This window comes from Calliopsis andreniformis, chromosome 3 (assembly GCF_051401765.1).
Source record: "Calliopsis andreniformis isolate RMS-2024a chromosome 3, iyCalAndr_principal, whole genome shotgun sequence".
Classification (NCBI taxonomy): domain Eukaryota; kingdom Metazoa; phylum Arthropoda; class Insecta; order Hymenoptera; family Andrenidae; genus Calliopsis; species Calliopsis andreniformis.
The window spans coordinates 13359851-13374453 of record NC_135064.1 but is presented as its reverse complement, the minus strand read 5'-3'; the positions used below and the strand labels follow the sequence as shown (position 1 = coordinate 13374453).

General features: G+C 33.6%; 2 protein-coding genes across 2 annotated transcripts; one reads left to right on the top strand and one right to left on the bottom strand.

The window, feature by feature from the left end:
- The first annotated feature begins 8 nt into the window (after positions 1-8).
- On the top strand, positions 9-4549 carry LOC143188767 (tetratricopeptide repeat protein 21B). Its single transcript, XM_076393202.1, has 6 exons — positions 9-2134; positions 2218-2534; positions 2609-2940; positions 3028-3235; positions 3313-3626; positions 3705-4549. The coding sequence occupies exons 1-6, from the start codon at positions 9-11 to the stop codon at positions 4335-4337; spliced, it is 3930 nt and encodes a 1309-aa protein (XP_076249317.1). The 3' UTR covers positions 4338-4549.
- A 2473-nt stretch (positions 4550-7022) lies between these two features.
- On the bottom strand, positions 7023-12967 carry Lovit (loss of visual transmission). The gene is made up of 9 exons (XM_076393308.1): positions 12483-12967; positions 11795-12057; positions 11344-11592; positions 10520-10770; positions 10327-10440; positions 9658-9951; positions 9087-9217; positions 8781-8955; positions 7023-7820 (listed from the first exon to the last, which is right to left on the bottom strand). The coding sequence occupies exons 1-9, from the start codon at positions 12680-12682 to the stop codon at positions 7590-7592; spliced, it is 1908 nt and encodes a 635-aa protein (XP_076249423.1). The 5' UTR covers positions 12683-12967; the 3' UTR covers positions 7023-7589.
- Positions 12968-14603: the final 1636 nt, after the last annotated feature.

Genomic DNA, 14603 nt, shown 5'->3' with positions numbered 1-14603 from the left:
GTTTAAAAATGGAGGAAATAGAATATGCAACTTTGATCGAATGGTTTTGTCATCAATTTTATTATAATGGAATGCTTCTATATGCTAAAGAAGCATGTGATGCTTACCCTACAAGTGATCATTTGAGAATTCTCTTAAGCCTTGCATATGCATTAACAGGAAAAACCCAAGAAGCAATAAGAGAGAGTTCAAACTTAATAAATAATACAGATACAGCATTAGCAGCATTGCTTCTTCAAAATGCAGTATATACAATTAATGAAACTAGTGAAAGAGCTATAATGACACAAATTGATACAAGAATTAGAGAGGAAAGACGAAAATCATCTCCAAATGCATTATCACTAGCTGCATTGGTATTATTTCTGTTGCAAAAAGCTGATAAAGCTAAGGATTATATAGAAAGAGCCTACAAACTAGATTCATCTTGTATAAATGTTTTACTGACCAAAGGTTGGGTAGATCTGATGACTGTGAATGGTGAAGACTTGGATAAAACAAATTTATTTGAAATTGTATTAGAGGAAGATCCAAAAAATGTAAATGCTCTATTTGGTTCTGCACAATATAAAAAACAGCAAGGTGACTATACAGGAGCAATACTAACATTAAATTCTCTTATTGTACGTTATCCTAAGTTATGCTTTCCATTAAGTGAAAAATTATCCAATCAACTCGCAATGAAAGAATGGGATCAAGTTGTAGAAACTGCAAACAGAATACTCTCAATTGATTCAAATAACATAGAGGCTGTGAAAGCACATGCATTTGTAGTTATTTGTAGAGATGGAAATTACAATGAAGGGTTGAAATATTTACAGTTGCTATTAAGAAATCTAATACTTACAGAACAGAGAAATGCAACTGTTCTAATCAGCAATGTTCAATTATTTTCGCGATTAGCGTGTAAAAATCAAGAAATTTTATCGGATTTCTCTAGAACTATTGAAAAGGTTTTGCAGCAGAATTCCAAAAACGCAGATCTAATGGTTGAATTGGGGAATTTATATATTTCATTGGGTAAAGTGAAAGATGCAGAACATTGGTACAGAAATGCTATCAGGATAAATGAATCTTCGTTTACAGCTTTAATGGGACTGACACATTGTCAACTTTTAGATATTTCAATTGATGCATTAGATTTGGCACAACAAATAGATTCTCTTTTAAAAATACAATCCAATTCAATGAATGCAGAATTACTTTGCATGTCTGCAAAATTAAAGACCAATGATCTAAATAAAGCTCTAGACTATTTAGACAATGCAGCTGCAATCATATTGAATAATTGTAAACATATACCATATGGATATGAATACATGAAAAAATTAAAGCCTGATTTATGTTTAGAGATATCTAAGCATCGTCTTATTTATTCTATAAGCAACAAAGCTACAAATTTAGAAGAAAAAGTATCAGATCAGAAGGAACCAAGTTTATGTTTATTGGAAGAGCTAACAAACGCGTATCCTGGTTTAAGTATAGCCCAATTATTACTAGGTAAAGCTAAGATGCAAAGTGGAGACTTAGAAGGTGCTGCTACCATATTGAGGAATCTTTTGGACAATGTTGATTCATCCAATGCAGAAGCTCATTTACTCATGGCTCAAATTCTAGCTTCTCAAGGGAATTACCAACTGGCTTCACAAAGTCTTGAAGTTGGTTTAAGCTACAATTTTAAAATTCGGGACAACCCAATTTATCATTTAATTACAGGCATAGTTCAAAAGGAAAACAAAGATATTGAAACTGCGATAAAGAGTTTTCAAACAGCCATGTCATACATGGAACTACAATCTCATGAAAACACTTTCGAGGCAGTATATATTTCAACATCAGATATGGCCACTTTATATCTAGAATTGATTTCTGCTTATGGTCAAATGAGACACTTTAATGAAGCAATCGTTTTAATACAAGATGCAAAAATGAAACTTGAAAATACTACAGAAGAAGGTAGAATAACAATAGGAAATGCAGAACTACTTTTAGAAATGGGAGAATTAGATGAAGCTATAAATTGTCTGTCTAAAATAACACCAAATCAGCCTTACTATTTACAAGCACATACACGTTTAGCTGAAATCAATCTGAATTATAAAAAAGATAGGCTTGCTTTTGCTATGTGTTTCAGGTTTGTTTTTTAATTAAATTTTTCTTTTTCTTCTCCATATGCTTTTGATATATCCTTGAAAATTTATACATTTTGATTTGTAGAGAATTAGTAGAACATTGTCCTGGTCCCAAAACATATAGTATGCTTGGTGATGCATATATTTCTATACAGGAACCAGAAAGAGCAATAGAAGCATATGAAGAAGCTTTAAAACAAAATCCTACGAATAAGTTACATATAGCGAGTAAATTGGGAAAAGCTCTTGTAAAAACTCATCAATATACAAAAGCCATAAGTTATTACTGGGATGTGATAAAGCAAGATAATTATAAGGGCTTGAAATTGGATCTTGCAAAATTATTCATGACAATGAAGCAGTATGATAAAGCGGAAGCTACACTAATACAAGAACTTCAAGGTAGTTAATTACACTTTCTGTTTAATTCCTTTTCCTCATATATATTTTTAACCAAATAATTTATGATACTATAGATGGACGCAGAGATACTGATATACAAAGTTTAGAAGTACGTAGCCAGCTTCTGCTGTTATTAGCAAAGACACGAGAGAAAGCAGATAATATTCAAGGTGCTCTGTCAGCACTGAAAGAAGCTAAAGAAAATCAGCACAGATATATACAGCGTCTTGGAAGTTCCAATTTGGAAGAAGAAAAACAGTTATTAGCTAATATCTGCTTAACAATGGCTGATTACTCATCCTCTTTGAGAGATTATGATCAGGCTATAACATACTTCAAGGAAGCTTTAAATCATAAGCCTACAAATGTGCAAGCTCTATTGTCATTAGCAAAACTTTACATGCAGGTAAATTATTATTTAGTTTATACCTAATTCATTTGATTTGTCAATAATTGTCAATAATTTGTCAATAATTATACTTTAAATCAACAGACCAATAATTTAGACCAGTGTGCTCAAAGTTGTACAGCTCTGCTAAATGCAGATCCAAACAATGAAGCAGCTTCAATAATGATGGCTGATCTTGCATTCAGAAAGGTTGATTTTGAGACAGCCGCATTTCATTTTCGGCAATTATTGCTGAAACAACCCACCTATTGGACTGCATTGGCGAGACTAATAGAGGTGTCTCGCAGAACAGGTAGAGTAGACTCAAAGGAAAAATTAATTTTCGCTTGTAATCGATATAAAATATTTAATTATTGTTTTATGGATTAGGAAACATGGACGATCTAGAAGAGTGGCTTCACCGTGCAGAATTAAGAATGAATGGTTCAACCCTAGCTGCTGGATATTATTATTGTGCTGGCTTATTGGATTGGCGTATGGGTAGATTAAACTCAGCTCTTCGTCAGTTTAATTTTGCAAGACGCGATCCTGAATGGGGTCAACAAGCAATATACAATATGATTGAGATTTGTCTAGATCCAGATGATGATTCTTCACTTTCAAATGAAGTTTTCAGCGACGATGATGCGGAATATCAAGATTCTAGAACGATGGCTTTAAAAACAGCCTACCGTTTGTTACAAGTACCTTTCGTTTAATAATAAAACATAAACTGCGTACAAAATTTCTCTGTATAGACTAATTTTAAATCATTATTTCAGGAACTGAATCCTAAAGGTAGCCCACATGAAATGTTAACGCACAGACTATTAAGTAACTTTTTTCTACTGGCTACAAAACAGAAATCGAATATAGAGAAAGCTTTACAGGATTGCACAGCACTAGCTAGTCAAGAAGCTTTAAAAGATCACGTAGGGCCAGCTCTTGGTATGGCGATGGCACATATTCTTCTCAAACAAACCCCTAGAGCACGAAATCACTTGAAACGGGTTAGCAAGAATATATGGACCTTTGAAGATGCAGAATATTTAGAACGTTGTTGGCTATTTTTAGCTGATATTTATGCACAATCGAATAAGTACGATTTAGCAACTGATCTCTTGAGGCGTGTTTTACAACATAATGCCACCTGCGTGAGGGCTCATGAGCTCTCAGGTTACATTGCCGAGAAAGATCAAAATTATCGTGAAGCTGCATTGCAATACAGCTTAGCATGGAAATATGGAGGCAAATCTAATTTATCAGTCGCCTACAAACTAGCTTATTGTTCCATGAAAGCAAAATCATATGCAGAGGCAATAGAAGCTTGCAATGAAGTTCTAAAACAGAATCCAGACTATCCACGCATTAGAAAAGACATTTTAGAGAAGTGTATCAATAATTTACGTACTTAATACAAATTTTTTAATAGAATTTATACTTTAGGGAACACAAAGTAAAGCAACGGCACTTGGATGTAAAACATTAGAATTTCTTTAAATAATATCTATTTTTAAGGAACAGCAAGAAAAAAAACATTAGATATATGATAATAAAAATGATTGAAATCGTAATATGAAATTTCTTTCTTTATATTTTTTCTACCTTCATCTGTTCTCTCTGTCAATCTCTTGGTTCTCGCTGTCATATATTCGTATATTATCTCCATAAATCAACTACCTAGAGTTTATAAAGTGCAAGTTAAGTTATACATTCGTCAGAAAAGATCCTATAGACGTGTAGATCAAATTTCGTTATTCATTCGATAAATTCGAAAATGGACCTATTCAATTCAAAGAGAAATGAAGTCGTACGTGTTGTAATTACGGATGCAAGTTCAGATACTGCTCTTGCCTTGTTATACAAGATATTTATTGACGATGTTTTCGGACAACAACTAGTTTTTATTAGTCTTTTCGAGTTTCAAGAGAAAGCTGTTTTCTTGGAAAGCGTTATCATTGAACTTACTTCTTGTAGTCCCAATCAGTTGCATGGTAAATACTTTCACACTCTTGGATTTTCTTACTTCCAAATTATCATTCACTATTACTTGATTTCACAATATTAATATAAATATGTCGATTGAAAGTAGTCTGTATCACATTTCGTAGATTTAAAATTTATGTCGAACTTTTTGCGTGAAAGATTCGTAAATGTTAAAAGTTTACGAAGAATATAACTGAAAAACTAAATTCGGTCTGTATTAGCCCTTTAACATTATCCTTATGTCAAAAGTGCGAGAAATAATACAAAATTAATCTATGAAAAAGTCAAAGAATTAATATATATAAGTCGGAGTATTGAAAATTGAAAATCTTCAATACTCAAAGATCTGTAATATCAAGGACTTGATGTTTCAAGGTTCCAAAGTTTTATGCATTTCAGTAAAATTTACAAAAAAAAATTAATGAATTAAATACACCTGAATTTTCTAATTTCATGGTAATAGGCATCACATACAACTGCGATGCTTCGGTTGCATTCAAAGATGCAGATGTGATATTTTGCATTGGCTCAGCAAGGGAGTATGCATTCGAGGAATTAGAATTCAGTGGTTTATTTTTTAAACTCCACGCTCGCATTGCAAAGTTTTATGTACTGATAACAATTATTTGTTTTTTTCTAAACTCAACATTGAAGTTCTTGAAAATTGATATACTTTTATTCTGTACTAATTTTTAGGGCGAAAGCATAGAGGCATATGCAAAAAGGACCGCGAAAGTGATAGTACTTGGAACCATAGCAGCCACGATTGTTGCTCATTATGCAAAATCTATTCCTACCAAGAATGTAACTGCACCGACAAGATTCAATTTAAAGATAGCTCAAGCACACGTATGAGTATTACAAACTGCTTTTAAGTAGTAAAATATATTTATTTGGTATTTTCTCGAATACCTATAGGCAACAAATATTTGAATAGCTTTAAATGAAAAATTATTTGTTTTAGATTGCTGCTAATATGAAGTGTCATCCCTCAGAGGTGAAAAATATAATAATATGGGGTAACAATAATAAATACACTTTCCCTGACTGTAGATATATGTACTTTACGACTGGCGCTTCTATAAATGATAAATTGAAAGTTTGGCTCAAGACCGTACTCCCTCATGTAAGAATATATACTTAATTTTATTAAATATGATAGTTTATTATTAGGTGCCTGATATAAATGTTGGTTTACGAATTTATTCTAGTTTTCTGTTTTTTGAATAACGATGGATTTTCTACAGATCATTAGTCACGTCCCTAACCGACCAGGTCACATTAGATCGATGGCATACGGATTGGCTGAGCACTGTAAAATTTTATGGCATGGAACCCCAGAAAATGAATGGACCTCTATGGGGGTATGGTCTGATCATACTTACGGTATCCGATCGGGAATATTTTTTTCGTATCCTGTAATTTGTAGAGATGGAGACTACGAAATCGTAAAGGTATGGATCGAGAGGTATCAAGTATCACTAGTTATCTTTTACTTCTCACTTACATATATTGTAAGATGATGTATTTTTAGTGATTCTATTTAATTTATAATTATTTTAATAAAGTATTTATGAAAAAATTGAATTCTTCTATTTAATGTTCAAGAATTGAAATTTTTTTTTCTTTACATCTAAAACAAATAAGAAAAAATAAAAATGATCATCTCTTTTTAATAAATATTTGTTAATTTTTTTAGGGTCTCTATAATGACCAATACGTCGAAAAATATATCTTGGATCTCAGTAGACTGATAGCAAGACCAGTTACTGCTGCCTTTAGAATACTTGAAGCATGAAGATAGAACTCGATACATTTTCCACTTGAAGATACCTCTATTCGTATATTTACTTCTTTATTGTATTTTTACAAGATACATTTATTTACAAGTTCTCTTTCAACAACATAAAGTTGTAACTTTACGATGTAACACGTGGAGCCATTATTTGTGCATCGTTTTATCGTATTCTTTTATCTCTGTAAGCATTTATCGATGAATAAGATTTCAACAGATTTCTTAGAATTATTCTTTCTTAATTTCTACGACGTAATTCAAGTATCTTTTACTGGCAATCCAAATTTTTGTTGATCAAAGGATCAAAGAGTTCAGCTCAGCAAGATCACTTCTTTTTAATGGAGATACAAATATTTTCTTTTTTCCCTAGTCCCTGATTACGATTGAGTGCCTAATCGTCACAGAACAGTACTTATTGAGTAATAACTGAGACGATTAATTGGTAACATAACGTGTCAATTCATAAATTAGCAATTAAGCCAATGATAGAGCCATTTAGAGTTAATTGCCGACGAAAAATGTTATACAATATAAATATGCATTAAAAAATAATTTCTCTTTAAGTTGCAACCCATCAGAATAATATCCCAAGTGAATTCTAATTTTAAAAAGGGGCAACAAAAGATCATGAGAGAATCTCCTGACAAATTAGCTGCGATGACATTACAGCCTTTATTAACAATGTTTCTTGCATATTCTCAAATTCCAGAAAACCTCTTTAATATTTGCAATCGAAATTTATAGCATTCATTAATCTTCACTCATATGGCACTGTTAGATATCAGCATGGATAATAAAATTAGAGTAAAGTACGTTTAATCATTTTAGTTCTGAAGACCGCGAAAATTAAAGACCAGGGAAAAGGTAGGCTTGTTTGTTTACCAGATCAAAGATCCAGGTACATGATTTGGGTAGCAGAAATGGCCCCGCAAGCGGCGAGAGTACTTGCTACGCAGACTACCGCCGTGGTAGTCCCCGATTTGCTAACAATCGTGCCTAGGCAACAGGAGAGCAAGAACTGCGCCAGGAAGACCATGGAAGAGACGATCGCGACATCGGTGCCGAGGCCTCGCACACCTTCACTTTGAATGGCTTCACCCTCGGCTGTCACCTCGAACTGCAAAGTCGACTAATTCAATTTCCGATCGATACACACCACGTATAGCTACGTAGTTACGTTCTATCACGAGTTGTAATGGTATTATAATTTCCTCGATACGTGCTTATCACGTTTCATCAAATTGTTAGTTACTTCATGAAGCTGAAGGTTTCAATGGTACCAAAATGTCACCATAGATATATCAATTTGATCAAATGACAGTAGATATTGGTACCTTTCATTTTATGCGTATAACTTCAGGCAATTTTTTCAAATTTTTATATAAGCAATACATCAATGATTTAATTTAATTATAAATTTCTTAACGCTAGAAGGACCGAAGTTTCTCTCTATTGACAAGTCATTTTAATCCAGCCGTAGGTCTTTGCTACTTATTCGTATACCTGAACACATATATTTTGAATATTTTAAAATTTATTTCTAAAATATTGCAAATGAACCATTTTGATCCATCTAATCTTTCTGGTATTATAAAAATGAATTTTAAGTACTCGTATGCTTCAGAAGATTAATAATTATTTTTAATATCGTTCATGATCAATACTTGGCCAATTTTCAAGGATACAATTTCTCAAATTATATTTGATTTTAAAAGTTACTACACCGAGTTAAATGTTTAGTCCCTTAAATTTTACTTGTTCTAAGAAGTGTACTATTACACTACTCATTTCGCAAGTTACTTTAATTTTACTTAACACTGATTTTATGAAACAAATCATTGCAAAAACTGCGACAACCGTAATTACTAAGCGGATTATTGCTCCCTAGAATACTGTACTCTAAACAGGGAGTATCAAAGAGTACTTCTGAAAACAATTCCACTTCAAAAGTTCATTTTCTTGAAAACTATTATACCGTTGGACGATACTTTAAATGATTGCTATTAGTTTCAAGCAGTCTCGACTCATTAACGAACTCAACACGAAGAAGGGAAGATACATTAAGAATATTACTCACCGTCGACGAGGCGTGATAATGTGCCACTAATAGATACGGCATAGTGAACAGAGTGGAATACATGACACCTGCGGTCCAAGAGAATATGATGACTCCCACAGGATGCTTTGTTAAAGCCATCATCATCATCCCAGTACTGTAGAAGAGGAGGCCGCAGATGTACACTCTTCGAGCTCTGTGAAAGTAATGAATGTTTACCAAAGCTACAGTAATTAGAAAGATGTTTAAGCAAAGTAGATAGAAATGTTTTCTTTAAATACAGAAGGAATTGGTTGAAAAATAGGAAATTGAACATATGTAAATTACTTGTAACGCTCGATAAGCTTCTCGATGATTAAAGAGTAACAAGAACAGGAGAGCGAATACATTGACATCCCCCAGCATCCGAAGCGAACGCCACTTTCGTACAATTCTCGTTCCTTGGAACCCTCCGGTGCCTAGGTTTTCAAAATTATATCTGTGAAATGCTGTATGAGTGTTTTTAAAAATACACGGCTATACATTATAAATTATAGATTGTGTACTACAGTAATATACAATGTATAATAATGTACATATGTAGGATAAAGGGTACTCAAACATTTGGTCGAAGGACACCTTATTGGAAACGTAAAATTGACATTTCGTCAAATGGGCATTTTGTCGAGAAAGCATTTCGTTAAATTCCTATTTGGTCATTTGTTTTTGGTTCAGGTCTAGTTTAAGGTCTAAGTGTAGGTCTAGGTGTAGCTGTGGATTAGATCTAGGTCTAGGTCTAGACCTGCGTTAAGTCTAAGTCCGGATTATATCTAAATAAGCATCTTTCGATCAAGTTACCAGAGAGTAAAATTGAGTATAATAAAGAGAAATCAAAAGAGTTAAGAGATAAGTTATTTACCTGAGGATTTCCCCCGTAAACAGCTTCCCCAACAAAGTCTGTGAAATACAGAGAATAGCAAACGTGGGCCATCCAACAGAATAAGTTCGTTAAGCACACCATACGAAGACTATGAGGCATATAAACTATAGAAAGAAGATATTCCTGCAAGGTAGCCTTAGGATTTGCATCACCACTTTCCCCGAGGTCTTGTTTCATGTAATTGGTCTCTTGCGTAGGTACATCGGGCACTATTGGTATTTGACCAGGTCTTCTTTCAGGGTTTTGTACTGGAAGAGGCTTCAGGACAAACTCCTGATAAATATAGAACACTTCACATTAGCAATTTCTTCAGTATTCTTATTCTTCTTGACCTTAAAAGTAGATAACAGACTTTTAGATATCTTTTTGTAAATAGACGTTTACAGTTGACTATAGAAAGAGTGTACAAACATTTTACAGAAAGAAGGGTAATAAGAATTAAATTCATAGATAATGCATCTAATTTAAATCTTACATAGAAATTATCATCTAACTATCGTAAGTCCTACGTTTCCTATAATTTTAAATGTATGACAATTATAAAAGTAGATCGCGACTCAAAAAAGAGTAAGGAACACTGATCCAATAAAACAAAAACTATAATTATTCTATAAATTAACATTATTTAATTGAGTAAAATTCACTCACGTCTTTCCTAGTAGCAACTTCTTGCTCATTATCCAGCGTCCCATAAGATGCGCTTTCTTCCGTCGTGATCTTATCACTCTCTTTTTGGTCGTCCTCCTTATCTTCACCAAGTGTCTAAACAAATTTTATGCAAATCTAATAAAAATTCTGTTCACACTCTATGTGATTCAGATTAGGAAATTTCGAAAGGAACCTTTTGTTCCTGTATTTGCTGATATTCCTGTCGCTCGAGCAGCTCCAAAGGAATCTCCTTGAAGCTGGTAATGGTACAGAATACACAGATGATGAAGATGATGGTGATTAAAGTGAAGGTTGCGTGAAGATGTCCACCGAGCATTACTCCAATTGCTGTGGCATCCCAGTTAATACCACCCAATCCGTATCCCATGAAACCCCCTAAGCCCGCCATTATGGTGAACGTACTGAGACCCTTAGCGTGATCCTCTGCGAACATAATGAGCGTCTTAATATTATTTTTCTTTTATAGCCCAACAGGTCATCGCTAATCCAATTAGGATCAGGTTGAACGTAAGAAATTGCAGATAGCAGAAATTAGATTTATAAGCTACTTGGTTATTACTTTAGGAGTAATTATTTGGTTATTATCTCTAGATACAAAATAATATTTAAAAACAGCATTTAACAGCATTATTCAGAGGATAATTTTAGGAAATAACAGAAAAAGAATTAAGAGAAAAGAACTCTGTAAATTTTATCATCTTTTAGTATTTTTATTTTAAATTCTGTTACTATTTAGAAAGAATAATTATTTTAAACTTGAGTTGTGGAAAACAGATGGAAGAGAAAAAAGATGAACAATATTTTGAGAATTATATATATATAATTGCATATATATTAAAAAAATGAGTCTTGAGATCATCAGAAAATATAATTCCACATATTTTTGCTTAATTTCTTCTATTTTAGAACCCTTCCTTTATTCATAATTGACTGTTTAAAGTATTGTAAAGCATTTTTCTGAAAGATAAATCACGTTAAATAAACTCATTTACTTGCCAGGTGTAGTGACGTCAAGCAAATAAGCTCTAGCAGGACTTTGACAAGCATCTGCGTCGAAATCGAGGAGAACCGTTCCCAAAATCGTGAAGAAAATTCCCCATGAGTGGGAGGGAGGTTTTACAGTATCTTCCTTCATTTGCTTTGCCGTGGTTCTATGACCAAGAGGTACCGTATAGTTGGACCCTATGGGTGGTGTGTCGCCAAAAGCGTAGCCCATGTCTTCGCCATTGGGAACTAGTATTAATCCTACATGGAGAGTTATAAACATTTTTTATTTTTATAAATTTTGTACAATAAATGGACGTATTAGTATTTCATATAATTTTACAAAAATCATATTCAAATTCGAATAATATAGTGAGTAGACCGAGGAGACAACAAATGGAGGGAAACGTCATTTGATAGATCTAGTCTATATTAATCTTTGAACAGACGAGTTTTTGCATACCTATTAACACTCCAATTGCTAATAACAGAATGAAGGGCCTTCGTCTTCCATGTTTTGATCTGCATCGGTCGCTCAAACTTCCTAAAATTGGTGTGACGAAAAATCCGATCAGAGGGCTGAGAGCCCAAACAAGCGTCATGTGCTGATGGTCCACTCCAATTTTCAAAAGTGTTGGTGAAACGAAAGCTGTTTCAGCCGCGTATGAAAATTCTATTCCCATTACGGCCGCAGAAACGCGTACTAATTCTCCTCTTGTTTTTTTTCTATAAAAAAATGGTATCGTTTAAAGACTCTTCTTTTCAAATTTTTTCGCGTCCTAAATACTGTTTAAATGATATTTCTTTTCTATAATTTACTTTTTCGCAAAAATAAAGATAGCTATACAGCTGACATATAATTTTTATTGAAATGATATTCTTGAATATTTTCTTTTTATTTACAATCAATATTTCTGCGATATTGTGTGCCTACACTCATTAAAATTTCTTTTTTTAACAAAAAAGATTTACTTGATAGTGTATAAACTAAAATACTCTGGTATTTATTAAGAAAAGTAATATTCCATTAGACTAAAAATTTTATACCTTCAGAAAATTAAAATTAACAAATTCAGCACAGTCTTAAGAATACATCTAATTCCAATTATTTGTCAACATACAAATTCTCATGCTATACAAATGATCGCTACCTGTATATATGCGCATAATCGTCCAATGTTCTCTCTAATTTCGGCGGTCCCCGCAGGTGGTTCAAGACACCCTCGATCCCCTGATCCAGAGGTATGCCGTTCTTCCACTCTTTCCAAACTTCCCACTTCTCCTTAACTTTATCACGGACATCGTGAACTCGACCCGCGAAGCCCTCGTATTCGTGTAGTTTATCTACCATGATTAACACTCGATAAACGATCGTTTAACACACTTTATTTCAATCGAAAGTCCTCGATCTCATCGCGTCTCTATGACTTATCTCGAGTCTACTCGCTACCAAAATCTACTTTATTCTGTATCAACATTCGGACACGCTGCTATAGTGGTTTCACGTGCACTTCGAAAGCTTATCGCAGAAGTAAATAAAAAAAAAAAGGGTCGTTGGACGATCAATGGAACGATTGTTTTCGATTCATCCCGGTCGATCGGGAGAGCTAAAGGGGGATGCTTTCGTTTCAGAGGGTCGAAGGGGTGTGCTTCGCCAACGAGATACGAGACTCGACTGACGGTCTCGCAAGCTCGCGACCTAGACGAAAGCTCGACCGACGTCGCCTTTCACCGAGGATATCTATTTGCTCCTCGTCGCTCCTCCGAAGTTCCGAGCGGATGTAAAATGAGCTTTTCGTGTACCGAGGGAAACCTGCTCGCCTACGGGAGGCTCCTCGTTAGCGTTGATTAAAATCGGTTTAGTCATCGGGGAATTGCCGATCGAATTGGGCGCTTTGGAAAAAACCAATCAGATCCGTTGGGGAGCGAAGTTATTACAGCGATACTTTTAAAGCTCACTTTTTATTGGGATCGTTCTTCTTATGAAACTCCTGTTTGCTTTATTTTACAAACATTTTTTCTAGGGCTAGGTTTACAACTACATAATATCTGAAAGTAGAATGGCTATTTGGTTGAAGTTATTGGCATACGAACTAAAGAGAAAAGAGGAATTTAATGAAAACGAACGGGAAGAGATACCTAATTGAGGAATTCATAACAAATACTTGTCAATTCTTTTTTGTTTTCAAACAGAGTATTTTATCGTTTGTGAGATAAGTCGCGCGAAATTTCACAATATTTTAGAATCATTGAAAGATAAGATAAACTTCTTTCGTAATGTTTTGAAGTTTAATGTAATTTCATATTTTCCCAATTATATAGCAATATGTGTATTGAAAAATATGAAAAAGTTTACAGATTTTTAAGACTATATAAAAGCTTGTGTTGTTTGAAACACTTCTCTAGAAACTAACTTGAAATAAAATATTTTACAATATATAGTTTTGAGTTGTTTAAATATTTAGTCGATACAAGTTCACGACTCACTGTAAGTAACAAACTCGATGGAGAAAGAATTGTAGGAAATAAAGAAGATATAGGTGAATTTATTACGGGAATATACTTTATAATCTCCTCGAACCCGAGAAAAGTGTTCATATATGCAAAAATTCTTTGACAATGAGCGTTGCTATCGTAAGCTCTTGCAAAGTTGAAGCTCGAGCGAAGGCCACACACGCAACAAGACCTACTTTATAGGACTTCCTTCTCGCCTAATACGACAACGGTTCGATCGAGAATGTAACATGCTTCTTCGAAAAAGTCACGTTCCTTGGCGATGTCTTGTTTGATGTTTAAAAAAATCTCCGATTACTTTACGCTGATGCACGCTTAGAAACTGAGAACTTCATAAGATTGACAATGATTCAACACGTCTCTCACCATTTGTGAAACTCAAACAGGAAAGCGTCATGTACGCGAAAAAGCCCTCTTTTATTAATTAAAATATCTAAAAATTGATACAAGTTTAAAGATTCTACTCTAATAAAAATTATTTCTAAATTTATCAACTGTTTTTAATATTATCTAATTATAGCTATTTATTGTCTTTAGATGAGTGATTAATTCATAGAAATAAAACATAATATAAATTCCTTTCTAAACGACTCATCGAAAAATATACAGAGGAATTAAAATTCGTAGATTGAAACTAATGAAAACGTTCTGGAAATTAAAAAATTTAAGCGGGAAATTGTAGAGTATCAAAAATATATTTTGGGCAAAATACGGAGTATATTATTTTGCATAAAACTAAAAATAGAATGCAAAAGATA

Excerpts from the sequence above, each read along its gene's own strand:
- LOC143188767 (XM_076393202.1), top strand. The coding sequence starts at position 9 with ATGGAGGAAATAGAATATGCAACTTTGATCGAATGGTTTTGTCATCAA. Across the intron at positions 2,535-2,608 it reads ACTAATACAAGAACTTCAAG|ATGGACGCAGAGATACTGAT; the intron begins GTAGTTAATTAC and ends ATGATACTATAG. Across the intron at positions 2,941-3,027 it reads TAGCAAAACTTTACATGCAG|ACCAATAATTTAGACCAGTG; the intron begins GTAAATTATTAT and ends TTAAATCAACAG.
- Lovit (XM_076393308.1), bottom strand. The coding sequence starts at position 12,682 with ATGGTAGATAAACTACACGAATACGAGGGCTTCGCGGGTCGAGTTCAC. Across the intron at positions 9,218-9,657 it reads TTTACGGGGGAAATCCTCAG|GCACCGGAGGGTTCCAAGGA; the intron begins GTAAATAACTTA and ends TTGAAAACCTAG. Across the intron at positions 8,956-9,086 it reads AAGCTTATCGAGCGTTACAA|AGCTCGAAGAGTGTACATCT; the intron begins GTAATTTACATA and ends TTACTTTCACAG.